Genomic DNA, 25,429 nt, shown 5'->3' with positions numbered 1-25,429 from the left:
CAAGCGGGCTGTCATGTGCCTTTTACTGAGGAGTGGCTTCCGTCTGGCTATTCTATTTAAGGCCTGATTGGTGGAGTTCTGCAGAGATTGTTGTCCTTCTGGAAGGTTCTCTCATCTCCACAGAGGAACTCTGGAGCTCTGTCACAGTGACCATCGGGTTCATGGTCACCTCCTTGACCGAGGCCCTTCTCCCCCGATTGCTCAGTTTGGCCGAGGCAGCCAGCTCGAGGAAGAGTCTTGGTGGTTCCAAACGTCTTCAATTTAAGAATGATGAAGGCCACTGTGTTCTTGGGGACCTTCAATGCTGCAGAATTTTTTTGTCGCCCTTCCCCAGATCTGTGCCTCGACACAATCCTGTCTTAGAGCTCTAAGGACACTTCCTTTGACCTCACGGCTTGGTTTTTGCTCTGACCTGAACTCTCAACTGTGGAACCTTATATAGACAAGTGAGTGCCTTTCCAAACCATGTCCAATCAATTGAATTTACCACAAGTGGACACCAATCAAGTTGTAGAAACATCTCAAAGATGATTAAAGGAAACATGCCCCTGAGCTCAATTACGAGCCTCATAGCAAAGGTTCGGAATACTTATGTAAATAAGGTATCTGTTTTTTATTTTAAATACATTTGCAAACATTTCTAAAAACCTGTTTTCGCTTTGTCATCATGGGGTATTGTGTGTAGATTGATTAAATCAAATATTTTCCTCATCAATTTTAGAATAAGGCTGTAACGTAACAAAATGTGGAAAAAGTCAAGGGGTCTGAATACTTTCTACTGAACTCTACTGTCATGTCCAAACTTGTGAAACGTAGACGTATACGATTGGTTTAGATTTTGTCTAGGTCGGCCCAACTGTGGTCTTGTTTGGGGGTCGATTAGAATAATAACCAGTGTGTAGAATTATACCCAAATATGCAAAGGTGGATATCGCATTTTTCTACCTTTTTGTGTACCTATTCAGAATTCATCACCATAAACATTCAAATCCATAATTATGAATTTCTATATAGTACAGATCAGGGACCGATGATGTCATTTCATTACCATAATTCTGTTACCGGATGTAAATCCACTTCAATTACCAAAATAGATGTGTTCAAACTCAAGGTGTCATGTCATAGCTGAAACACAAAGATGTCTGCAGAAAGAATGGCATCTTAATTCAGAGCAGATATTCACCAAATTCAACAGAACAGCATAAAGGTTTATATAAGGAACTCTTTGCTGTACTTACAGAAACATGAAATTATATTATAAAATGTTAACCACAGTTGAGCCCATCTCTAGCACTGTGATTCAAGTACCTAACAATATGGAGCCATTGGAGTTTATTATAAAACAATTCCGTATGTGTTGATTCAAGAATGAAGTATAATGTTTTGGTTCGACTGAAATAAGGGAAACTCAGTCCCTGCAATGATACAAAAATAACCAAGTCAGTCAGCACAGAGTCAATTTTGTATTTCATGTTTTTTCAATGGTCACACACTCAACATGAAGTTCAGTACTTTTATTGCACAAACGATACATGACAAGTAAAATAACTTTTCTGTAAATCTGGTGCCCTCGCTTTGGAAAAGGTTCAACATTACAATACACATATCTTTACATAAAGTAGTAAAGTAAACATGAATTAAGGCACTATAATTTCCTCATTATAAAACACCAGCATCAAACCAAAAGACAAGGTTATCAATTTATCAGTGAAGCATTTTTACAGACACGATCACACCAACCATCACCATATCATCTACTCTGCCTCATCATACTCTTTCTTTCCTCAGTTATCCTCATCCAGTTCTCTATACATCTAAAACCAACAGAATTAACTACAAACTAACTTGTACTACACTACATATCACTACAATCTATACATGGCTGTGTGCATTTTCTGCTGGTGCATCCTGAGGTAGCGTACAGGTGAACGGCCTCTCTCCTGTGTGGATCTTCAGGTGCATCTTCAGATGGTGCTGGTGGGAGAACCTCTTCTCACACTGGGGGCAGCTGTAGGGTTTCTCACCCGTGTGGACCCTCTGATGCCTCTTCAGGTTGGACGGGTGGGAGAAACTGGCCCGGCATAGGGGGCAGACAAACGGTTTCTCCCCAGTATGCATCCTCTGGTGGATCTTCACCTGTTTGGGGAAACTGAAGGCTTTCCCACAGAATGAACACAGGAAGCGCTTCTCTTTGCCTCCGTATTTGCTGATAGCATTACTACTAATGTAATTTGTCAATGGGCTTGTGTAGCCATTTAGTGTTGAGGCACTGGCATTGTCTGAGGTCTGGTTTAACAGGAGGAGAGTATGAGGAGGATGAAGGCCAGGGAGTGTCTGTGCTGTTGCAGGGTCCATGTTCCAGTTGATAGATCCTATAGAAGGCAGGCTGAAGGCAGCACCTGTTAGAGGGACCATCAGTCTCTCTGAATCACAACTATAGGAGCAGGACGGATCAATGCTAGTCAAGTCTGTGTCTGTTCTCTCCAGACAAATACGGACACCTCCTCGTCCCCGCAGACCAAATCTACGCCTCGCCCTGGTCTCAGCCAGTCTGTTGTCATGGAGACTAAATTCAGTTGTTGTTTTGTGTTCAACTGTCTGTTTCTGGTTGTGGTTAACAGTGTTGTTCCCAAGCCCAGAATTGAGGATGCTGTCCCATCCACTGACATCCACTATGTCCCCTCTGGTCCTGGCCTGCTCAGTGATGTTGTCCCCTGGACCCTTAGCTGCACACGCCTGGGTCTGGGAATCCAAGATGGCCGCCCAGTCTGCTCTGTTTGGCTCGAGCCAACCACCTTCAGGAAGAGGTTAGAAAATAGACTTCACAAACATGGCAGAGAAGACTCTACATATGCAGTGGAGTCAATTACTTGCTCAAGTTCATACATTTATAATGTGTGTGTTTTGTATATAAACATAGGGTTGTATTGACTTAATTTTATGAATGAATAAGAAAAAAAATTGCCCATAGAAGATCTATTACTGTAGGCTATATGTATTTCTCCCTTACCTTGCTCCCCCATCTTTAGTCCACTCAGCAGATCAATGCTCTCTGGTCCGTATTCTATCGTCTCCTCTTTGACCAGCAGCAGGTCAGGCTTCCCATCCTCCATGTCTACTGACTGTAATAGATACAGAGTGAGAGGATGTTGGATCAAGAAATCTCATATGAGCACCCTGCTATGGAGCATCTTCTGATTGGGCAAAGAGGGATTGCTATGAGTACTATGCAAACATGTTAGTTGATTTGATACTATGCAGCAAATGTGTTAGTTGATTTGATTACTTGACACTCTTTAAAGCTTTGATAATTCAAAGGCACGGTCCCACACTTAAGACAAAATTAATCAAGACCTGGGCCCGTATCCACAAAGCATCTCAGAGTAGGAAATTGGTCGTAAGTGCTGAGAATCGAGACATTTTACTCCTACTCTTATGGGTAAATATGCAGCGAGTCAGTGGTTCCTGTGCCACTTGCAAATGCTTTGGAATTGTTGGAATAATGTTTTGATATTTATATATGATCAATCCATAAATAATCTAGACCTACATGCAACAGTATCTCTTGCACTTTTGACAATCATTTCACATGATATGCCTAAATACTTATAACCACTAGGCAGAAATTAATAAACATGTTTTTCTTTTCATTATTTAATTTCCTAGAACATGTTATGTCAAGCTATCCCTTTGTAGCAATGGAAGGCATCTAGGGCTTAAGTTAACTTAGATTGTGTTCAATGAAAATGATAGACCTTTAGTAAAATGTTGCATGCAACATTATTGGCAAGTGACTTGATACCTACTGTGCCAAAGCGATATACAGTTGTTAAAAGGAGTGAGGAGTGTGTTGATAACAGCAATAGTCAACATTTTGCTTTAAACAACCATCATAAATTGGTTAAAAAAAAGGTTATGCATGCCAACATATCATGTAGGCAATAATTAAGATTAGGCAATGTGATCGTGTCAGGCGAAAGTTCTAACATTCACAGTCACATTCATTGTGGTTTAAGACGTGCTATAGAGCAGGGGTTCCCAAACTTTTTCACTCAGGCCCCCCTTCCAGCATTGGAGAACATCCCGTAATATTTGAGTGACTCAAGCGTTACAGGAAAATCTATGGGCTAAAAAAACATTAGCTGACATGGGCTAGTTGATCTGGACATTTCTGACAAGTTCTAAATAGCTCTCTACGGTATGCAATGACTGACATGACAAGAGAAAAACTCATTTCGAAATTCCACCCTCCCTCCCCACAGTTTGGGAACCACTACTATAGAGTTCACAGCTGGCGATGCCTCATTGCGATTGGTTATTCCCCATCATTTGTGACAATGCCAATGAGCGTGCGTCATCACCATCTTTCATTTGCAGTACCTCAAACTGTTGTGATTACCAGCTGAGAAACTTTTGAGTTGATTTTACTCCTGCCTCAGAGTTTGTCTGGGCAGTGTCTTAACACCATCCTAAAACCTACTCTGAGCTGGGAGTGTTTTTAGTCTTAAAACAGGTTTGAACTGGATTCCTAGGACCTTTTCTGAGATGCCCAGGGCCCATATCCACAAAGAGTAGAAGTGCTGATCGAGGATCAGGTTCCCACCTGTCTACTTAGTCTTATTGATTATGATCGAAAAGGCAAAACTAATCCTAGATCAGCACTCCTACTCTGAGAGGCTTTGTGGATACGGGCCCTGACCTAATACCATTCAGACAGTAGTTCACAGTGGACTCACCTCAGTGAGACTGTGTGTGGTCCTGTGCTGCTCAGCTGGTTCTGTGAGTTCAGGAGGAGGTGTAGTCTGGTTGTCCTCCATGACCATGGTCTCCTCAGGGTTCCCCAGACCCTCCTCACACCCCTCCTCTTTCACCAGCAGCACCTCTGGACCCTCCTCCTCCTGGAAGAGACAGGTGATACAGATTATACAGACACTCCCTCAGGTACACATACACAGATAATAAACACACATTCAACATGGAGTGTTTACCCATCCACACTACGTTTGAGTCCTATACTGTAGTTACAGAATGATTTAATTGTTAAACCCATCAGGGTGGACATAAATATGATGTGGGTAAATTAGTCATCTATGATAAGTCAAACAAACCTGAAAAAACTACTTTGACGTGTACAGTAGGTGTTTGTTTGTTTGTGGGTATATTTAGTAAGTGTATATTGGTTATAAAGTGCTGTTGGGTGTATGCAGAATAGGGTGAGATCAGATGTGGTGTATATTAAAGAGTCTCAATGACCGTGTTGAAAAAGTACCATTTTGTGTTTATTAATAAACATAAACAAGTTTTAAATACACCACACACGTCAACTACAAATCTGCATTCATATTCTGGTGCATCCGGTCTTGAAAAAAAATTAAGTATTGAATGGAGGTAATGAAATAGGCATTTGTGAACATCATTATAGCTTACACAGTACAAACACAATACGTAACAGACTTTAGGCTTTTCCAGTATATGCCTTATACACCGAGTGTACAAAACATTTAGGAACTAGGCTTGGGAGGTAAACCGTGTATACTGGGGTATTTGGAAATAGCCACAGAATGGTTTATCAATACCGTATTAACTATTTCTTTGCAGTTTTTCAATAAATGTTTATGTTTGTAGCTACTTAACAACTACGGGATCATTGTTCCTACACCGGGACGGTTGTTGCTCAATATGCGATAATGTGACTAGAAAACATTGTACACAACAGCCAACTTTCCGGGACATGTCTTATATGGGCAAGCTTAAATTCTTGTTAATTTACTGCAGTGTCCAATTTACAGTAGCTATTACAGAAAAATACACAACAAAACACATCACGGCAACTGGTTTGATACATTCACCTTGAAAGTAAAAAAATGTACTTACATTCAGTAATCTTCATCTGATTTGTCATCCTGAGGGTTCCAGAGATAAAATGTAGTGTAGTTTTGTTAGAAAAAATAAATGTCTATATTCAAATGTAGAAACTGGGTTCTACAGTTTGACCCCACTGCTGTCTCTGGCTTCACCCCCCCAGTCTGAAGCTTTTGCACACACTGCTGCCATCTTGTGGACAACATCTAAAATGACACAGAATCCTAACATATGCCCTGTCTCTTGCATTTTGAAAATATGATGGAACAAACATGTCTTTTTTGTTTGTATTATCTTTTACCAGAGATTCTCCTACATTAATTTCACATTTCCTCAAACGTCAAAGTGTTTATTTTTAAATGTTATCAAGAATATGCATATCCTTGCTTCAGGTCCTGAGCTACAGGCAGTTAGATTTGGGTATCTCATTGTAGGAGAAAATTGAAAAAAGGGGTCTGATCCTATTAAGCATATACCTGCAGTCAACTTGTGCAATACGTTAGGAGATAAAGCATATAGCGTTCTTCATTAGACATCATTTTACATTATGAAGCTTACCACAGTTCCCCAGAACAGTTGGTTTGCAAATAGCACAACGGGAGAAAGCGGGAGCAGGTGAGTCCAGCTGTGTAGACAGGGGTCGCGTTTTATATTTAACTATTTATTTATTTAACTATAGTTTTCCTTCACAATAAATACATTAGTGAAACACATTCGGCAGAAAATAGCTTCATTTTCATCAGATGACAACAGAAGTGCAAAGCTATTTGACTGGCAGCCACACAAATAAATTAACTTAGAATGAAAAATCAAGGTATTTTTTTTGCAAAAGCGATGCATGGCCATAGTCTTTCTAATGTTTATCATAGAAAGAATGTAGCCAGCGACATTTCCTAATGTTTTGCTTAAAGTCAATCTTGCATTTGACAGAAATTACAATAAGCATTTTAGATCTGCGTTTACAAAATACAGCAAGATATTTCCTGCGTGAAAAACACAATTTGCCTAAGCTTAACTTGCTAGTTATCCAAGTAAGTGGCTGAATTAATAAAGGTGACAGGCATCTTTCTCTTCTCCATTATCTTCCTTTTCATCGTTAGAACCATTTTGGGAAACCGGGCCCTGGCATTCTAAAGAAATTCTAAAGTTTAAACAAGCATATCTCCTGTCTAGACATGTTTACTGTTGCTGTGAAGCCCATCATGGTGGATATACACTGTGTACAAAACATTAGTGTACTTTCCATGACCAGGTGAATTCAGGTGAAAGCTAAGATCCCTTATTGATGTCACTTGTTAAATCCACTTAAAAATCAGTGTAGATAAAGGGGTGGAGACAGGTTAAAGAATGATTTTTAAGCCTTGAGACAACTGAGACATGGATTGTGTATGTGTGCCATTTAGAGGGTGAATGGGCAAGACAAAAAAATGTTAAGTGCCTTTGAACGGTGTATGGTAGCAGGTGCCAGACACACCGTGTGTCAAAAACTGCAACGTTGCTGGGGTTTTTTCCGCTCAACAATTTACATGTGTATCAAGAATGGTCCAACGCTCAAAGGACATCCAGCCAACTTGACACAACTGTGCATTGAAGTCAAAATTGGCCAGCATGCTGTGGAACGCTTTCGACACCTCAATATTAGGAAGGTGTTCCACACAATGTCTGGATGCAATATTTTACCCAGGAATATTCAGCATTGAAATCTGTTACTCTCGTTATTCTAAATGCATATGTGGATATATTTTGCTTACAAGAATGAAAATGTATATTTGTCTTTAAATCAGGGTTTGATCTAAATGTCAGAGGATATCGCGTGGAATGGTTACTTTCTATGTTATAGAGTGGAATTGTTTTTCTGCTGGTGCATCCTGAGGTATCTCCTCTCTGAGGACCTCTTCCCACAGTGCGTACTGGCAAACGGCCTCTCTCCCATGTGGACCCTCTGGTGCCTCTTCAGGTCACCAGTCTGGGTGAAACGCATGTGACACTGGGTACAGCTGAAGGGTTTCTCCCCTGTGTGGACCCGCTGGTGTCTCTTCAGGTCACCAGCCTGGGCGAAGTGCATGTGACACTGGCTACAGCTAAAGGGTTTCTCCCCTGTGTGGACCATATGGTGCCTCTTCAGGTTGCCAGCCTTGGCGAAGTGCATGTGACACTGGGTACAGCTGAAGGATTTCTCCCCTGTATGGACCCTCTGGTGGATCTCCACCTTCTGGGGGCAGCTGAAGCCTTTGTTACAGAACATGCAGAGGAACCGTTCCTCTTTACTATTGTCTGATGTTGTTTCCCATCCCTGAGCCTGCTCTCTAGCCCTGTTGTTTGAGTTCAATACCTGATCGAAAAGGACGTGGCCGTGTGAATCGAAAGGTGCCATCAATGTGGACACTGGGTGTAAAGGGGAGTGGGTCGCAACATTTCCATTTGTCTGTAAGCTTTCCCTGTAGTCTAAGAAGTCACTGGTGTTGCCCTGCGAGTGTCCTTCTCCTAAGTGAGTCTCGTCTGCATTCCATGTCAGAGGAGCGTCACCCTCCACTTTCACAGTGACCTCATCTACGACCAGACCCTCCCCTTTCTTATCTAGGCACCCTTCAGAGTATACACTACTACTGTACCGGTTCCAGTCTCCTCTCATTGGATTAGTCTGTGTATCCAAAACCAATGGCATGTCACCAGGTATCATCTCTGTCTCCGTAACATATGAACAGGACGGGTCATTCTGAGTCTGTAACACGTCACCTGACTCCTGATGGGACAGAACCGTCCTCAGGCTCATGTTACCGTAAAGTAAATACTCTGAGCGAGCAGGAGGACAGTCAAGTTGTCCCAGCCCCGTTAAAGTCTCGGTGTCGGTCTCTGACTTGAGGACGGCGTTCGGCGTTCCACTGACCTCCGTGATTCTGCATCGGGTCCTGGGCTGCACTGGGAGGGTAGCGGGGTCCTCCATGGCCACAGGGGGCGCGCCAGCTGCTCCAGTAGGAATGTCTCTGCTGTGCCGTGGGTCCTCCTCTCCTTCAGAACTCTCATGTTTGACCAGAGACAATCTTCCAGGACCTGCAGCCTCTGTATCTGCAGACTGATAAGAAGAGAGGAGGTTATTACCGGTACATGAGTTTAATTGGATAACAATGTAGTAAGGAAGTCTCACAAGCTCTTCTGGCAGATAAATGAGGATGTTACATGTGAGCAGGTGAAAAGCTGAGCGGAGCCTTTCTGAAATAAACTGGCCACATTTGATGTACTGTAATTCTGATGTTATACTGTTACACTAACCTCTATCATGATAACGTGCTGGGTTGAGGTTCTACTCCCCTCATCAACAGTGATTGGTTGGTCATCTCTCCATGTATTGTGTCCCGCTGGCTTCACAAAGCTCCTGTGGCCTCCAGTGAGATGTCCTTCACCTGAGAGAGTAATTGGGGGAAAAGAGGTGGTTAGGTTAGCTACTATCAATGCCATATTGTACACTATTGACACTGTCTAGAATTGGCAAGGATGTAAGGTAACACAATATTCAATAATAAAAAATGCATTGTAAAATTAATGCATTCTTTATAAGTTAAGGTAGCAAACTCACTAAAAGTGGCAGTAATAAAGTCTCTCTGGAAAAAGCCAAATCTTGACCCAGAAAGTTTTTTATATTATCGGCCTATATCGAATCTCCCATTCCTCTCAAAAATGTTAGAAAAAGCTGTTGCACAGCAACTCACTGCCTTCCTGAAGACAATGTATATGTAATGCTTCAGTCTGGTTTTAGACCCTATCATAGCACTGAGACTGCACTTGTGAAGGTGGTAAATGACCTTTTAATGGCGTCAGACCGAGGCTCGGCATCTGTCCTTGTGCTCCTTGACCTTACTGCTGCTTTTGATACCATCGATCACCACATTCTTTTGGAGAGATTGGAAACCCAAATTGGTCTACACGGACAAGTTCTGGCCTGGTTTAGATCTTATCTGTCGGAAAGATATCTGTTTGTCTCTGTGGATGGTTTGTCCTCTGACAAATCAGCTGTAAATGTCGGTGTTCCACAAGGCTCCGTTTTAGGACCACTATTGTTTTCACTATATATTTTACCTCTTGGTGATGTCATTCGGACACATAATGTTAAGTGTCACTGCTGTGAGGATGACACACAGCTGTTTCGATGAAACATGGGAAGCCAAAATTGCCCTCCGTGGAAGCCTGTATTTCAGACATAAGGAAGTGGATGGCTGCAAATGTTCTACTTTTAAACTCAGACAAAACAGAGATGCTTGTTCTAGGTCCCAAGAAACAAAGAGATCTTCTGTTGAATCTGACAATAAATCTTGATGGTTGTACAGTCGTCTCAAATAAAACTGTGAAGGACCTCGGCGTTACTCTGGACCCTGATCTCTCTTTTGACAAACATATCAAGACTGTTTCAAGGACAGCTTTTTTCCATCTACGTAACATTGCAAGAATCACAAACAGAATGATGCAGAAAAATGTATCCATGCTTTTGTAACTTCTAGGTTAGACTACTGCAATGCTCTACTTTCCGGTTACCCGGATAAAGCACTAAATAAACTTCAGTTTGTGCTAAACATGGCTGCTAGAATCTTGACTAGAACCAAAAAAATATATATTACTTCAGTGCTAGCCTCTCTACACTGGCTTCCTGTTAAGGCAAGGGCTGATTTCAAGGTTTTACTGCTAACCTACAAAGCATTACATGGGCTTGCTCCTACCCATCTTTCCGATTTGGTCCTGCCGTATATACCTACACGTACGCTACGGTCACAAGACGCAGGCCTCCATACTATCCCTAGAATTTCTAAGCAAACAGCTAGAAGCAGGGCTTTCTCCTATAGAGCTCAATTTTTATGGAATGGTCTGCCTACCCATATGAGAGACGCAGACTCGGTCTCAACCTTTAAGTCTTTATTGAAGACTCATCTCTTCAGTAGGTCCTATGATTGAGTGTAGTCTGGCCCAGGAGTGTGAAGGTGAACGGAAAGGCACTGGAGGAACAAACCGCCCTTGCTGTCTCTGCCTGGCCTGTTCCCCTCTCTCCACTGGGATTCTCTGCCTCTAACCCTATTACAGGGGCTGAGTCACTGGCTTACCGGTGCTCTTCCATGCCGTCCCTAGGAGGGGTGCATCACTGACGTGATCTTCCTGTACGGGTTGGCACCCCCCCTTGGCGGAGATCTTTGTGGGCTATACTCTGCCTTGTCTCAGGATGGTAAGTTGGTGGTTGAAGATATCCCTCTAGTGGTGTGGGGGCTGTGCTTTGGCAAAGTGGGTGGGGTTATAGCCTGCCTGTTTGGCCCTGTCCGGGGGTATCGTCAGACGGGGCCACAGTGTCTCCCGACCCCTCCTGTCTCAACCTCCAGTATTTATGCTGCAGTAGTTTGTCGGGGGCTAGGGTGTCTGTTATATCTGGAGTATTTCTCCTGTCTTATCCGGTGTCCTGTGTAAATTTAAGTATGCTCTCTCTAATTCTCTCTCTCTTCCTTTCTTTCTCAGAGGACATGAGCCCTAGGACCATGTCTCAGGACTACCTGGCCTGATGACTCCTTGTTGTCCCCAGTCCACCTGGCCGTGCTGCTGCTCCAGTTTCAACTGTTCTGCCTGCGGCTATGGAACCCTGACCTGTTCACCGGATGTGCTACCTGTCCCAGACCTGCTGTTTTCAACTCTCTAGAGACAGCAGGAGCGGTAGAGATACTCTTAATGATCGCCTATGAAAAGCCAACTGACATTTACTCCTGAGGTGCTGACCTGTTGCACCCTCGACATCCACTGTGATTATTATTATTTGACCCTGCTGGTCACCTATGAACATCTTGGCCATGTTCTGTTATAATCTCCACCCGGCACAGCCAGAAGAGGACTGGCCACCCCGCATAGCCTGGTTCCTCTCTAGGTTTCTTCCTAGGTTCTGGCCTTTCTAGAGAGTTTTTCCTAGCCACTGTGCTTCTACACCTGCATTGCTTGCTGTTTGGGGTTTTAGGCTGGGTTTCTGTACAGCACTTTGTGACATCAGCTGATGTAAGAAGGGCTTTATAAATACATTTGATTGATAACGTTAGATAGTATTTACATTTACGAAAAACTTAGCTTAATTTAACATGGCTACCGGTAGGTAACGTTCAAAGACACAGCTCACAATATATATATTTTTTTGATTAACTGAAAATCCTTGCTGTCATCTCTGCAGACCATGTGTAACAGTATAACTATAAACCGTATAACTTTAAACCGTCCCCTCGCCCCGATACGGGCGCGAACCAGGGACCCTCTGCACACATCAACAACTGACACCCACGAAGCGTCGTTACCCATCGCTCCACAAAAGCCGCGGCCCTTGCAGAGCAAGGTGCAACACTACTTCTAGGTTTCAGAGCAAGTGACGTAACTGATTGAAACGCTACTAGCGCGTACCCGCTAACTAGCTAGCCATTTCACATCCGTTACACATGACTAACGTCCGATAACCCAAATGACTTATTGAGTGGCACCTTTCGAAAACCCCACATGTCCTTATACGGTTCCTTTCTAAATGTCCACTCCTTTCGAAACCACCACCTTTCCTGAGAGATGCACTGCACTGAGATATTGATTTACATATAGGTAGGTGGCAGCATAGACCCTAAGGGATGACCTCTGAGCGATTTTGTCGCAGTTGCACCGCTCACACACAACTGAACACATGTGCAGGAGGCGACAGGCATATATTTACAGCCTCGGCCTTCTGCAAAATGTACCTCTTGCCATTCCTCTGTATCGGTCGAGGATCTTGACACTACTGGGACGACTGGCGAGGCCGCGCTCCCGTGACACTTTCAGTTCCAGTAGCTGTAGTTTCCTCCGCAATGTCCTGTTTTCTTTCTGGCTTTGAGTTATTTCCAAACGAAAAACTGCATAGTCGTCGTCTACGAGTTTACAGATCTCTGACACGGCTGCATTCACTAGCACCTCCATGATGGAGGCTATTTGAGTGTGAAAAACCATACAGTTAGCTAATGTTAGTATCTAGCTAGCTAGCGTTACCTAAATAACATTGATTGGCAACGTCTTGTCTCCAATGCGAATTAAATACTACATGTGGTAAGTGTGTGATATTGTGCAGGTAACGTAGTCATATTTTGAGTTCCAGGGTGTTAATAAATCGCCAAACAACAACGCTAACCTGGAAACTGTTCTTGATCACTGTTTACTTTTTTGTGTGGTTTTCCGGCAAACTAGACGCTGTGTTAAGTATTACTGCCTTTCACAGGTCGGAGTGTGAATCGCACATTTAGTTCACAAAAAAAGCAGCTACAGGCTGCCTTTCATTAAATGTTTTATGCCGGTTTGATCGCGGGGTAGGCACTAGTAATGTCTGCAGTTTTCGGTTTGGCTATTTGTTTCAAGTGTATTAGTCTCTAAATAAATCTGTTTGCCAAAATCCGTCATCTCTCCCATGTCTTATTCGACGAGTAGTTCTTTAAAAGTTTATTGCTTGCCTACATTTTACTCCCTCTGTTTAATATAACACACATACATTAATTATTAATTTCGGTTGCCTATCCTGACGAAGTTTGTCCTATAGAAAGTATTTGACTGACGAAATTAAGGAAATTAGAGGGGGAGGGTACTTCGACAAGGCCATTTTCTTGTCTGCTGACATTCTCCACCCCCTTCTAATTTCCTTAATTTTGTGGCTAGAGGCTTTAGACGCTTCTGATAAATTATGTCAATTAGCCTATCAGAAGCTTCTAAAGCCATGCCATCATTTTCTGGAATTTTCCAAGTTGTTAAGGCACAGTCAACTTAGTGCATGTAAACTTCTGACCCACTGGAATTGTGATACAGTGAATTATATGTGAAATAATGTCTGTAAACAATTGTTGGAAAAATTACTTGTGTCATGCACAAAGTAGATGTCCTGCCAAAAGTATAGTTTGTTAACAAGAAATTTGTGGAGTGGTTGAAAAACGAGTTAATGACTCCAACCTAAGTATGTAAACTTGTGACTTCAACTGTATATACACACACACACGGACATGTACATAATGAACTCGTACACATTGTAAATATGAAAATAGAATACAGTATTTCAGAAAGTGACCTACCGCTTGCATGTCAATAGACTGGGAAGAATTAACCTTTGCCATCTCCACCTATCTGTAAGCATGACCAATGGCATAGCACCTTATTGATTTGTGAATTCAACCAACCAATAGGAATACCTAAACATCAAATACATATTTCTGCCGTGTCATGTGGAAACATAACTAACCCTGTTACACTGGCCACTCGGTAACATTCACTGTCTTCTTAGTAAGCAACTCCAGTGTTTTAGGTTATTATCCTGCTGAAAGGTATATTCATCTCCCAGTGTCTGGTGGAAAGCAGACAACCAGGTTTTCCTCTCAGATTTTGCCTGTGCTTAACTCCCCAGTCCTTACAATTATAAGCATACCCATAACATGATGCAGCCACCACTTTACTTGAAAATATTGAGTGGTACTCAGTAATGTGTTCTATTGGATTTGCCCCAAACATAACACTTTGTATTCAGGACAAAAAGTTAATTGCTTTGTCACTTTGTTTTTGCAGTATTACTTTATTGCCTTGTTGCAAACAGGATGCATGTTTTGGAATATTTTTATTCTGTACATGCTTCTTTCTTTTCACACTGTCAATTAGGTTAGTATTGTGAAGTAACTACAATGTTTTCTCCCATCACAGCCATTAAACTCTAACTGTTTTAAAGTCACAATTAACCTCATGGGGAAATCCGTGAGCGGTTTCCTTCCTCTCTGGCAACTGAGTTAGGAAGGATGCCTGTATCTTTGTAGTGACTGGGTGTATTGATACACCATCCAAAGTGTAATTAATAACTTGACCATGCACAAAAATATATTCCATGTCTGCTTTTCTTTTCCCATCTACCAATAGGTGCCCTTCTTTGCAAGACATTTGAAAACCTCACTAGTCTTTGTGGTTGAAACTGTGTTTGAAATTCACTGCTCGACTGGGATACAGAGATAAGGTAGTCATTCACACTACATACGCATACCGACAACACACACATCACATGCTGCTGCTGCTACTCTGTTCTTTATTCTTAATCTTATCTATTCTGATGCCTTGTCACTTTACCCTGCCTTTATGTACATATCTCAAATAAAATCAAATTGTATTGGTTACATGTGCTGAATACAACAGGTGTAGACTTCACAGTGAAATGTTTACTTATGAGCCCTTTTCCCAGCAATGCAAAGTTAAAAATACATATATTTGTTAAATAAAAAAGGAAAGAGTAAAACAATAACGAGGTTATATACAAGGACTACCAGTACGGAGACAATGTGCAGGGGTACGAGGTAGTGGAGGTAATACAGTATGTACATGTGGATAGATAAAAGTGACTAGGCAATCAAGCTATATAAACAGAGTACCAGCAGTGTATGTGAAGTGTGAAAATGTGTGTGTGAGGGTATGTAGTGTGTGTGTGTGTTGGGAGTGTCGGTGTAGTATGTGGGTAGAGTCTAGCAAGTGTGCATAGAGCCAGTGCAAGGAAGTCAGTGCAAAACAATTAAGATAAATAAATAATAAAGGGGGCCAATGTAAATTGTCCGTTTTGATTAACTGTTAGAAGCTGTTCATGTTCCTTTTGGTCCCAGACTTGGTGCTCGGGTACCACTTGCCATGCAGTTGCAGTGAAAACAGTCTATGACTTGGGTGGCTGTGACACCGCCTGGTATAGAGGTCCTGGATGGCAGGGTTCGGCCCCAGGGATGTACTGGGCCGTATGCACTACCCTCTGTAGCGCCTTGCGGTTGGATGCCGAGCAGATGCCATACCAAGCGGTGATGCAGCCAGTCAATATGTTCTCAATGGTGCAGCTGTAGAACTTTTTGAGGATCTGAGGGCCCATGCCAAATCATTTCATCCTCCTGAGGGGGAAGAGGTGTTGTGACCTCTTCACAACTGTGTTTGGACCATGATACGTCCTTAGTGATGTGGACACAGAGAAACTTGAAGCTCTCGACCCACTCCACTACAGCCCCGTCGATATGAATGGGGGCGTGTGCGCACCTCCATTTCCTGTAGTCCACAATAAGCTCCTTTGTCTAGTCCACAGTTTTTTGTCCAAGTGTCACATATCTCCCTCAAATACATGGGTTCCTTGAGTGGCGCAGCGGTCTAAGGCACTGCATCACTACAGACCTGGTTTTGATCCCGGGGTGTATCACAACTGGCTGTGATCGGGAGTCCCATAGGACGGCGCACAATTAGTCCGGGTTAGGGGAGGGTTTGGCCATCATTGTAAAGAAGAATTTGTTCTTTAACTGACTTGCCTAGTTAAATAAAGGTTATATAAATTAAATAAAACGTACCCCTGCACATTGATCTGGTTCCCTCTGTTATAGCTTCATTCTTGTGTATTTTATTCCTCGTGTTACTATTTTTATAAAAAATAATGTAACTGCATCGTTGGGAAGGGCTCATAAGCAAGCATTTCACAGTCAAGTCTACACCTGTTGTATTCGGCGCATGTGACAAAGAAAATTTAATTTGATTTAGAAGGACAACGGTGTTGCAATTGTGGTGGGGATCATGATCCTGAGTTCCTGGAGTGCCCTGTAATGGTGAAGGAGATTGAGGTGTCAAAAGTTAGCAGTCAATCAAATTTCCAATGCGATTTAAAGAGGTGAGAAAACAAGCGACGCTTGCGAAGATATTGTAGTGGATGCACCACAGCCTGTAGTACAATTTTGCTGCCAGGTGGTGTTTATTGCCAGACACGGCTCAAGTGTCAAAGAAACTGGACATTATTGTGGCTGCGGCAGAAAAGTAGTTTGGACTTATGATCATTTTGAGCCTGTGTAGGGATCAGATCTGTTTCACTTTTAACAGAAAAGTAGTTTGATTTAGTTTATTTATTTATTTTTGGTCGTTTGTATGAATATATCCTGTTTCCATCCCACACAGTAGGTGGCGACATGCACACTAAATTGTGTTAAAGCCAATATACCATTGAAGAAGAAGAAGTAGTAAACGGAAGTAAGCGTTGACCAAGAACAATTTTCACGTTAGCGTTTTTAGTGTTGTTATTTAGACATTTATTAACACCATGGAACTTAAAATATGAACTGCACAGCATCACATACTTACCACAGATAGTCGTTAATTCGCGTTGGAGACAGGGCTTGGTTGATGATATCTAGCTAGGTGGTAACGTTAACTAACAATGGCCAATTGTGTGGGTTTTCACACTCAAATAGCCTCCATCTTGGAGGTGCTAGCGAATGCAGCCGTGTCAGAGATCTGTAAACTCGTAGACGACGACTATGCAGTGTTTCGTCTGGAAGTAACTCAAAGCCAGAAAGAAAACAGGGGATTGCGGAGGAAACTACATCTACTGGAACTGAAGGTGGCACGGGAGCGCGCAGAGAGAACAACGCGAGAGCGCGTCGTCGCCAGTCGACCCAGTAGTGTCAAGATCCTCGACCGATACAGAGGAATGGCAAGAGGTACATTTTGTAACCAATTGGGTTAACACGTCGTCCGTTTTTGGATAGTTTTAAATAGTTCCCCTGATTACTTAGCTATCTTGCTCAAAGACACAATATCATATTCTAACCAGTTTCTGAATGTCCTATGATTTACTCATTGTAAACAATATGACGCAAATCAAATAAACTTATTTGTCACATGCACCGAATACAACAGGCCTAGACTTTACCGTGAAATGCTTACTTATGAGCCATTTCCCAAAAAGGCAGTTAATAAGTAAATAGTAACACAATATAACAATAACGAGGCTATATATGCATGGAACATATTAATTGATCTATAAATGGAATATCAAAAAGTTATTTAAAGTGTCACCTTACATCCTTGACAATTCTAGACATTGTCACTGGTGTATAATATCAAATCAAATCAAATTTTATTTGTCACATACACATGGTTAGCAGATGTTAATGCGAGTGTAGCGAAATGCTTGTGCTTCGAGTTCCGACAATGCAGTAATAACCAACAAGTAATCTAACCTAACAATTCCACAACTACTACCTTATACACACAAGTGTAAAGGGATAAAGAATATGTACATAAAGATATATGAATGCGTTATGGTACAGAACGGCATTGGCAAGATGCAGTAGATGGTATAGTGTACAGTCTATACATATGAGATGAGTAATGTAGGGTATGTAAACATTATATTAAGTGGCATAGTTTAAAGTGGCTAGTGATACATGTATTACATAAAGATGGCAAGATGCAGTAGATGATATAGAGTACAGTATATACATATGAGATGAGTAATGTAGGGTATGTAAACATTATATTAAGTGGCATTGTTTAAAGTGGCTAGTGATACATTTTTACATAATTTCCATCAATTCCCATTATTAAAGTGGCTGGAGTTGAGTCAGTATGTTGGCAGCGGCCACTAAATGTTAGTGGTGGCTGTTTAACAGTCTGATGGCCTTGAGATAGAAGCTGTTTTTCAGTCTCTCGGTCCCTGCTTTGATGCACCTGTACTGACCTCGCCTTCTGGATGATAGCGGGGTGAACAGGCAGTGGCTCGGGTGGTTGTTGTCCTTGATGATCTTTATGGCCTTCCTGTGACATCGGGTGGTGTAGGTGTCCTGGAGGGCAGGTAGTTTGCCCCCGGTGATGCGTTGTGCAGACCTCACTACCCTCTGGAGAGCCTTACGGTTGTGGGCGGAGCAGTTGCCGTACCAGGCGGTGATACAGCCCGACAGGATGCTCTCGATTGTGCATCTGTAGAAGTTTGTGAGTGCTTTTGGTGACAAGACGAATTTCTTCAGCCTCCTGAGGTTGAAGAGGCGCTGCTGCGCCTTCTTCATAACGCTGTCTGTGTGGGTGGACCAATTCAGTTTGTCCGTGATGTGTACACCGAGGAACTTAAAACTTTCCACCTTCTCCACTACTGTCCCGTCGATGTGGATAGGGGGGTGCTCCCTCTGCTGTTTCCTGAAGTCCACAATCATCTCCTTTGTTTTGTTGACGTTGAGTGTGAGGTTATTTTCCTGACACCACACTCCGAGGGCCCTCACCTCCTCCCTGTAGGCCGTCTCGTCGTTGTTGGTAATCAAGCCTACCACTGTAGTGTCATCCGCAAACTTGATGATTGAGTTGGAGGCGTGCATGGCCACGCAGTCGTGGGTGAACAGGGAGTACAGGAGAGGGCTCAGAACGCACCCTTGTGGGGCCCCAGTGTTGAGGATCAGCGGGGTGGAGATGTTGTTACCTACCCTCACCACCTGGGGGCGGCACGTCAGGAAGTCCAGGACCCAGTTGCACAGGGCGGGGTCGAGACCCAGGGTCTAGGGTTAACACGTTTAAATGTTTACTCACCTCGGCTGCAGTGAAGGAGAGCCCGCAGGTTTTAGTAGCGGGCCGTGTCAGTGGCACTGTATTGTCCTCAAAGCGAGCAAAAAAGTTATTTAGTCTGTCTGGGAGCAAGACATCCTGGTCCGCGACGGGGCTGGTTTTCTTTTTGTAATCCGTGATTGACTGTAGACCCTGCCACATACCTCTTGTGTCTGAGCTGTTGAATTGCGACTCTACTTTGTCTCTATACTGGGACTTAGCTTGTTTGATTGCCTTGCGGAGGGAATAGCTACACTGTTTGTATTCAGTCATGTTTCCGGTCACCTTGCCCTGGTTAAAATCAGTGGTTCGCGCTTTCAGTTTCACGCGAATGCTGCCATCAATCCACGGTTTCTGGTTTGGGAATGTTTTAATCGTTGCTGTGGGTACGACATCGTCAATGCACTTTCTAATGAACTCGCTCACCGAATCAGCATATTCGTCAATGTTGTTGTTGGACGCAATGCGGAACATATCCCAATCCATGTGATCGAAGCAGTCTTGAAGCGTGGAATCAGATTGGTCGGACCAGCGTTGAACAGACCTGAGCGCGGGAGCTTGCTGTTTTAGTTTCTATATACCATTGAGCATTGACATAAGCTAACCTAACCACCTCTTTTCCCCCAATCACTCTCTCAGGTGAAGGACATCTCACTGGAAGCCACAAGAGCTTTGTGAAGCCAGCCGGACACAATACATGGAGAGAGAACCAACCAATCACTGTTGATGAGGTGAGTGGAACCTCAACCCAGCACGTTATTGTGATGGAGGTTAGTGTAATAGCGTTGCATAAAATATTACCGTTACGTTATAAATCAAATGTGGCTGGTTTATTTCAGAAAGGCTCCCCCTCAGCTATTCACTTGATTACATTGTCATTTATCTGCCATAGGGAAGCTTGTGAGACTTCCTTACGACATTGTTATCCAATTCAACTCATGAACTGGTAATAACCTCCTCTCTTCTTGTCAGGCTGCAGGTCCTGGGGTCAAGCAGGAGAGGACTAAAGGAGAGAAGGAGCCACGGCACAGCAGAGACATCCAGACTAGAGAGCCCCCTGTAGCCACGGAGGACCCCACCTCCGCCCCAGTGCCGTGTAGGACCCGACCCAGCATCACCGAGGTCAGTGGAATGCCGAACACCGTCCTCAAGTCAGATACAGACACGGAGACTTTAACTGCAACACACAGGCTCTTACACACAGGATCTGACCACAGATCAGACCCAGAGAGACTGGGGCTCGGACCACTGGTCTGTCCTCCTGCTCCTGGTTCAGAGTACTTACCCGTATTTCACCAGAGCCAAAGAACGGTTCATTCCCGTGGAGATGGTGATGGTGACACGTTAGACACTGGTGGGGATGTTCCATCTTGTTCTTACGCAACAGAGATGGACCCTGACAACATGCCCTTGGGTTTAGAGACACAGGCTGATCTGTCCAGAGGGGACTGGAACCATTACAGTAGTAGTGGATATTCTGAAGGGTGCCTAAATAAGAAAGGGGAGGTTATAGTTATAGATGAAGTGACTGTGAAAGTGGAGGGCGACTCTCCTCTGACCTTGAATGCAGACGAGACTCACTTAGGGGAAGGACACTCACAAGGCAGAGATTTCTTAGATTACAGGGAAAGCTTAGAGACAAATCCAAATGTCGCAACCCACTCCCCTTTACACACGCTCAGGGATCGGGACCCAGTGTCTACGTTGATGGGGCCTTCTGATTCACAGGGCTGCATCCTTTTCGATCAGGTATTGAACTCAAAGGACCAAAGGGCCAATGGGAGGGGAGGGGGAGCAACATCAGGCAGTAGTAAAGAGAAACGGTTCCTCTGCATGTTCTGTAACAAAGGCTTCAGCTGCCTCCAGAAGGTGGAGATCCACCAGAGGGTCCACACAGGGGTGAAACCCTTCAACTGTACCCAGTGTCACATGTGTTTTGCTGAGGCTGGCAATCTGAAGAGGCACCAGAGGGTCCACACAGGGGAGAAACCCTTCAGCTGTACCCAGTGTCATATGCGCTTCTCCCACTCGTCCAGCATGAAGAGGCACCGGAGGGTCCACACAGGGGAGAAATATTAAAGCTGCCCCGAGTGTGAGAAGAGGTTTTCCCATCAGAACTAGCTGAAGATGCACATTTAGGTCCACATGGGAGAAAGGCTGTTCACCTCTACGCAATGTGGGAAGAGGTTCTCAGAGAGGAGCTACCTCAGGATACACCAGCAGAAAAACCATTCCACTAAATAGCTTATGGTGTTTAGATCAAACCCTGCATTAAAGACAGATTCATTTTCAGTATTGTCAGCTGAAAAGATCCACAGATGCATTTGGAATGACGAGTGACAGATTTCAGTGTTGAATATCCCTGGGTAGAATATTGCATCCAGACATTGTATTGTATTTAAGCCTAAAAAGTCTGTTACATATTGTGGTTGTACTGTGTAGGCTATTTGATGTATATTACTTACATTCAACTACTTTATTTTTTCCCCCAAGACAATTTTTATGAGAAAATGATTGCAGTTTAAATTTTGGCCTGTCCCGACTAAAATAAATGTTGATCGCCCGAGAGTCGTCTGTTCTTTCAACAATCGATTGGTAGAAATTTTAAACATATTTTTCAATATATATATATATAGTGTTTTAATAAAATCAACTGTATGTACTAGATTGTGTGATGCTTTAAAGGGGAATTGCATCTGCTGATTTGGCCTTGTTTTTTGGCTTGCTCCTCATGAAATGCTGGTGGCCATGACAGAAGCCAAACGTGAGTTGGCTTGGGTGTGTAGATTGATGTGGGTGTCAGAACCTTTCCCACAATTTCCCCTCACTCAGTCACAACAAACAAACCTCCTGCAAGTTGAGCTCAATAACTGCAGGCAGATATAGAGAAGCTTTGAATAGATCATTAGCCTAAAGAGTAATATGAGAAGAATGTAATTGCTAAATTTATGTAGATATTCTAAAACAAATTGTTTTGATAACTTTCAAATGTAGTCACAGGTCCATGTAGACTAAACAACACTTTACATAATACCATAGAAGCACTGTTCTGCTGATATAACAATGTGAACCTATCATCTTTTATTGTCGTTCCCAGCTGATACAAATATTGTGCCTATCTGCATTTTGTCTGGGGGTATTGGGGCTACCTTAGCAAACATGTCCGAGTAGCCATACCTTCCTGTGTGGTGTCTCTTTCACAACAGGAGATCCCTGATCCTGGTTCAGAATACAGTGTTCCTCCCTCCACATATTGTCTGATACCATTTAATAAAATAAATAAAAAGTAAAAGTTGTCTAGTAAAATGTTAATGCTGGGTGCCAGGTCTTTCTCCCTACAGAGACATCAGTATCAAGCCCATCTGTCAGTCTGGAGTTCATCACATCATCTTGCAAGTCTCCATGTGCTGGCTCCATACATGTTTCTGTGAACACATACATAGTCACTGTTCTATTACCAATGGCAGTTAGGATAGGTAATATCTGACACACAAACGGGTACTATGTTGAAGTTTGAACAGGTCAGACTAAACCTTCCTATTTCTGTTCTCTCTATTGATGACCGTTGGTGAGCAGGCAAGAGGTGAGGTCTTTTCCAGAGCCCCATTGATGGGCATAGCAGCATAGATCAGCTCCTGGCCCCTCATCAAAGGCACTGGTGGGTCACACACACACACACACTATCAATGGTGGTTATAAATAGCCTGGTCCTGGTGGAACCAACTGGATCGCTTTGTTCACCTTTCTACTTCACTTCAAATATCAAATGTGAAGTGAAATAGAACGGTACAAAGGGATCAGGCTGGATCCACCAGGCTAGGTTATGCCCTGGACATTATATGCATCTAAGAAGTAAAAAAATAAGCAACAAATAATGTCAGTTTAAATAAAATATGTTTCACAATTGGGTTATCTGTACAGATGAGGAGCCTGTGAACGCTGTTGCCGTCGACAGGTGAAGGTTGCTGGCTGGATACTTGCCAACATGCTAGCTATATTTTAAAGACTTGTTACTGAGTTTTGAACACTTGTCAAACTACTTCACTACCTGTTCATTGATTAATTGGTGACAACTTGATCAAGCTTATGAATATGTAAAACTTAAAAAAGGTACTTGTGGTTCTCAGCAACTTGAACCAGCACTGAAATGTAAGCAGTGGTGTTAAGGTCTTCCCCCTCACTGCTCTTTTCCTCAGGTTGAAGCATATCCCTAACATCCAGACAGATGTCAAGAACTTGGGAACCTCCCAGCCACCAGGATAATCATCTTGTTCTTGGAGTTTATTCACAAGGTTAGATAGAAATAGATCCACCTATGTTATTCTCTATCATGCAGAATTGTAGCTAAACTTTTAACTTGGGAAGCTCATTCAATATTACAGACGTGGGTTATTTTCTGACGGACAGCACAACACAGGCCTAGCCCCCCCCCCCCCCCCCCCAAACACAACCTTCCCATTGAAAACCATTGAGTTGGAGTGCCTTTTACACATCCATGTCTGATTGGAATTATGATTACTGTACTCACTCCAACTCATGCCCTCTCCTCCCTCTAAAAGTCTCCCAGACCCTTATAGTCCTCAATCGACAATGTCAATGTTAACTCTTGCTCTCTCAAAAGCATTCAGTACCTCTATCCATCTCTCTACAGGTTCTACAGAGAGAATATTCCAAGGACCACCAGAGCCTTCTGACCAATTATCTGCGATCTCGCCAGAGCACAGAGAAGCAAGGTCCGCTGGTGGTAATATACTTTATGCTCTATGTAAACCCCCTTCACTATGGCTGTCTGTCTCTGTGTGATGACATACTGTAGCATATAATCCAGGGCCACTGGTTGGATTGGATTTACTGTACTCCAACTCATGCCCTCTCCCTCTAAAAGTCTCCCAGACTTTTATAAAAACGAACGAGGCCATCCCCCTGTCCCCAGGTGAGTCTGCTGGGCCATGGAACTCTAGAGCAGCACAGCAAAACACCTGCCACCATGTTGTCAGCTATCAGCAGACAGTTCCCTGAGGAAGGATGCAACCATCAAAGCTTTAAGAGGGACAAATTAAAGGGGATGACCACCAAATGCAATAAAGTTTTGTATAAACTACTCATGTTAATTTTTTAATAGGTTACAAAACCATAACTGTTTTAGCCTGTACTCATTTTTACTAACTACTATGGTAACTTAAACATCTGACAACATGCAGACTTTCTCCATCAAGATAGCACTTGGCGCTTCTGATTCAAAGAGGTCTAAAAATCAATGCAAGTCTCATCCAGGGTGAATAAATTATTCTTCATGTATAAAAGATCACACAGGTGTGCCAACTAAAATATATATCCCAGACAAGCCTGAGGTATAGGACAATAGGCTGTGTTTAGACAGGCAGCCCAAGTCAGATTTTCTTTCTTCACCAATTGGTCTTTTGACCAATCAGATCAGCGCTGAAAAAGATCTGATGTGAAAAGATCTGGGATTGGTCAAAAGACCAATTAGTGGAAAAATATCAGGATTGGGCTGCCTGTGAACACAGCCAGAGACAAGTGAATATAAGTCTGTTCTTGTGTTCGTAGAAGTTTGTAAGAATTTGAGTGGTTACATACAGTACATGTTAAATGGCTACGAGACATAAGGATACTCTTGCTGTAATCAAAGAGAAGGTACTGCTGAAGGCCCCAGTATTCAGTCAGGCAGCTTGAAGCATATGTCACCATCCGGGCCCTTGTCACAGCATGCAGAGACCTGATGGGGAGATGACAATAAATACATTATGTAACTTTCATCACCAAAGTCGTGTTAGCATTTACTGCACGTTTCTGAACAAACCAACCATTTTGTTAGTGACATTGATATAAATGGGCAATTCAAAGCAATTTAGTTTAGTTTATTAATTAGACCATTTTAAAAAACAAGCACACATAAAACTTAAAAGCCATACATGCACATGAATAAAATCGAGGACAACACACAAAGTCTGGGACTTATTTCCATTGTGGTCCTCTTGAGACAAGATGGCTAGACAAGATCAAACACAGTATAGCAGTGAAATAAAACACAAACATAGAAGAAGAAGAACATCTATCTCATTGCAGTTACATCATATGGGTTATTCATATGGAGAATAGAGAAGACAAACATATTTTTACTTTATTTTTAAAGCTGTCCAGAGAGGACATTGTTTTTATAGGCAGAGGCAACTCATTCCAT

At 42.8% G+C, this 25,429-nt stretch overlaps 2 protein-coding genes across 4 annotated transcripts; one reads left to right on the top strand and one right to left on the bottom strand.

Annotated features, from left to right (window-relative positions):
• Positions 1-1,450: 1,450 nt before the first annotated feature.
• Positions 1,451-17,131, bottom strand: LOC139577677 (uncharacterized). 2 transcript variants are annotated; one of them, XM_071404841.1, is made up of 7 exons: positions 16,996-17,131; positions 12,594-16,461; positions 9,133-9,263; positions 8,750-8,935; positions 4,737-4,898; positions 3,011-3,122; positions 1,451-2,795 (listed from the first exon to the last, which is right to left on the bottom strand). In XM_071404841.1, exons 2-7 carry the CDS (start codon positions 12,838-12,840, stop codon positions 1,873-1,875), a joined length of 1,761 nt encoding a protein of 586 aa, XP_071260942.1. In that variant the 5' UTR covers positions 12,841-16,461; positions 16,996-17,131; the 3' UTR covers positions 1,451-1,872. The 2 variants fall into 2 exon arrangements, with proteins under 2 accessions (XP_071260942.1, XP_071260943.1); XM_071404842.1 differs by lacking the exon at positions 12,594-16,461 and having other exon boundaries at positions 16,996-17,113.
• On the top strand, positions 17,072-23,456 carry LOC139577688 (uncharacterized). Of its 2 annotated transcripts, XM_071404864.1 has the most exons (4): positions 17,072-17,354; positions 19,867-19,958; positions 20,200-20,349; positions 22,804-23,456. In XM_071404864.1, the coding sequence occupies exons 1-4, from the start codon at positions 17,072-17,074 to the stop codon at positions 22,852-22,854; spliced, it is 576 nt and encodes a 191-aa protein (XP_071260965.1). In that variant the 3' UTR covers positions 22,855-23,456. The 2 variants fall into 2 exon arrangements, with proteins under 2 accessions (XP_071260965.1, XP_071260964.1); XM_071404863.1 differs by lacking the exon at positions 22,804-23,456 and having other exon boundaries at positions 20,200-21,892.
• Positions 23,457-25,429: the final 1,973 nt, after the last annotated feature.

Source organism: Salvelinus alpinus, chromosome 6 (assembly GCF_045679555.1).
Source record: "Salvelinus alpinus chromosome 6, SLU_Salpinus.1, whole genome shotgun sequence".
Classification (NCBI taxonomy): domain Eukaryota; kingdom Metazoa; phylum Chordata; class Actinopteri; order Salmoniformes; family Salmonidae; genus Salvelinus; species Salvelinus alpinus.
Note: the sequence above shows the minus strand (reverse complement) of the source record. Positions and strands in the feature narration are given on the sequence as shown.

What these genes read in the sequence shown, in the direction of transcription:
- LOC139577677 (XM_071404841.1), bottom strand. Translation starts at nt 12,840, where the DNA reads ATGGTTTTTCACACTCAAATAGCCTCCATCATGGAGGTGCTAGTGAAT. An exon ending in CCACACACAGTCTCACTGAG is followed by an intron (nt 3,123 to 4,736) that starts GTGAGTCCACTG and finishes TATCTATTACAG; the next exon opens with TCAGTAGACATGGAGGATGG. An exon ending in ACTAAAGATGGGGGAGCAAG is followed by an intron (nt 2,796 to 3,010) that starts GTAAGGGAGAAA and finishes CTCTTCCTGAAG; the next exon opens with GTGGTTGGCTCGAGCCAAAC.
- LOC139577688 (XM_071404863.1), top strand. Translation starts at nt 17,072, where the DNA reads ATGGCCAATTGTGTGGGTTTTCACACTCAAATAGCCTCCATCTTGGAG. An exon ending in ATACAGAGGAATGGCAAGAG is followed by an intron (nt 17,355 to 19,866) that starts GTACATTTTGTA and finishes TCACTCTCTCAG; the next exon opens with GTGAAGGACATCTCACTGGA. An exon ending in AACCAATCACTGTTGATGAG is followed by an intron (nt 19,959 to 20,199) that starts GTGAGTGGAACC and finishes TCTTCTTGTCAG; the next exon opens with GCTGCAGGTCCTGGGGTCAA.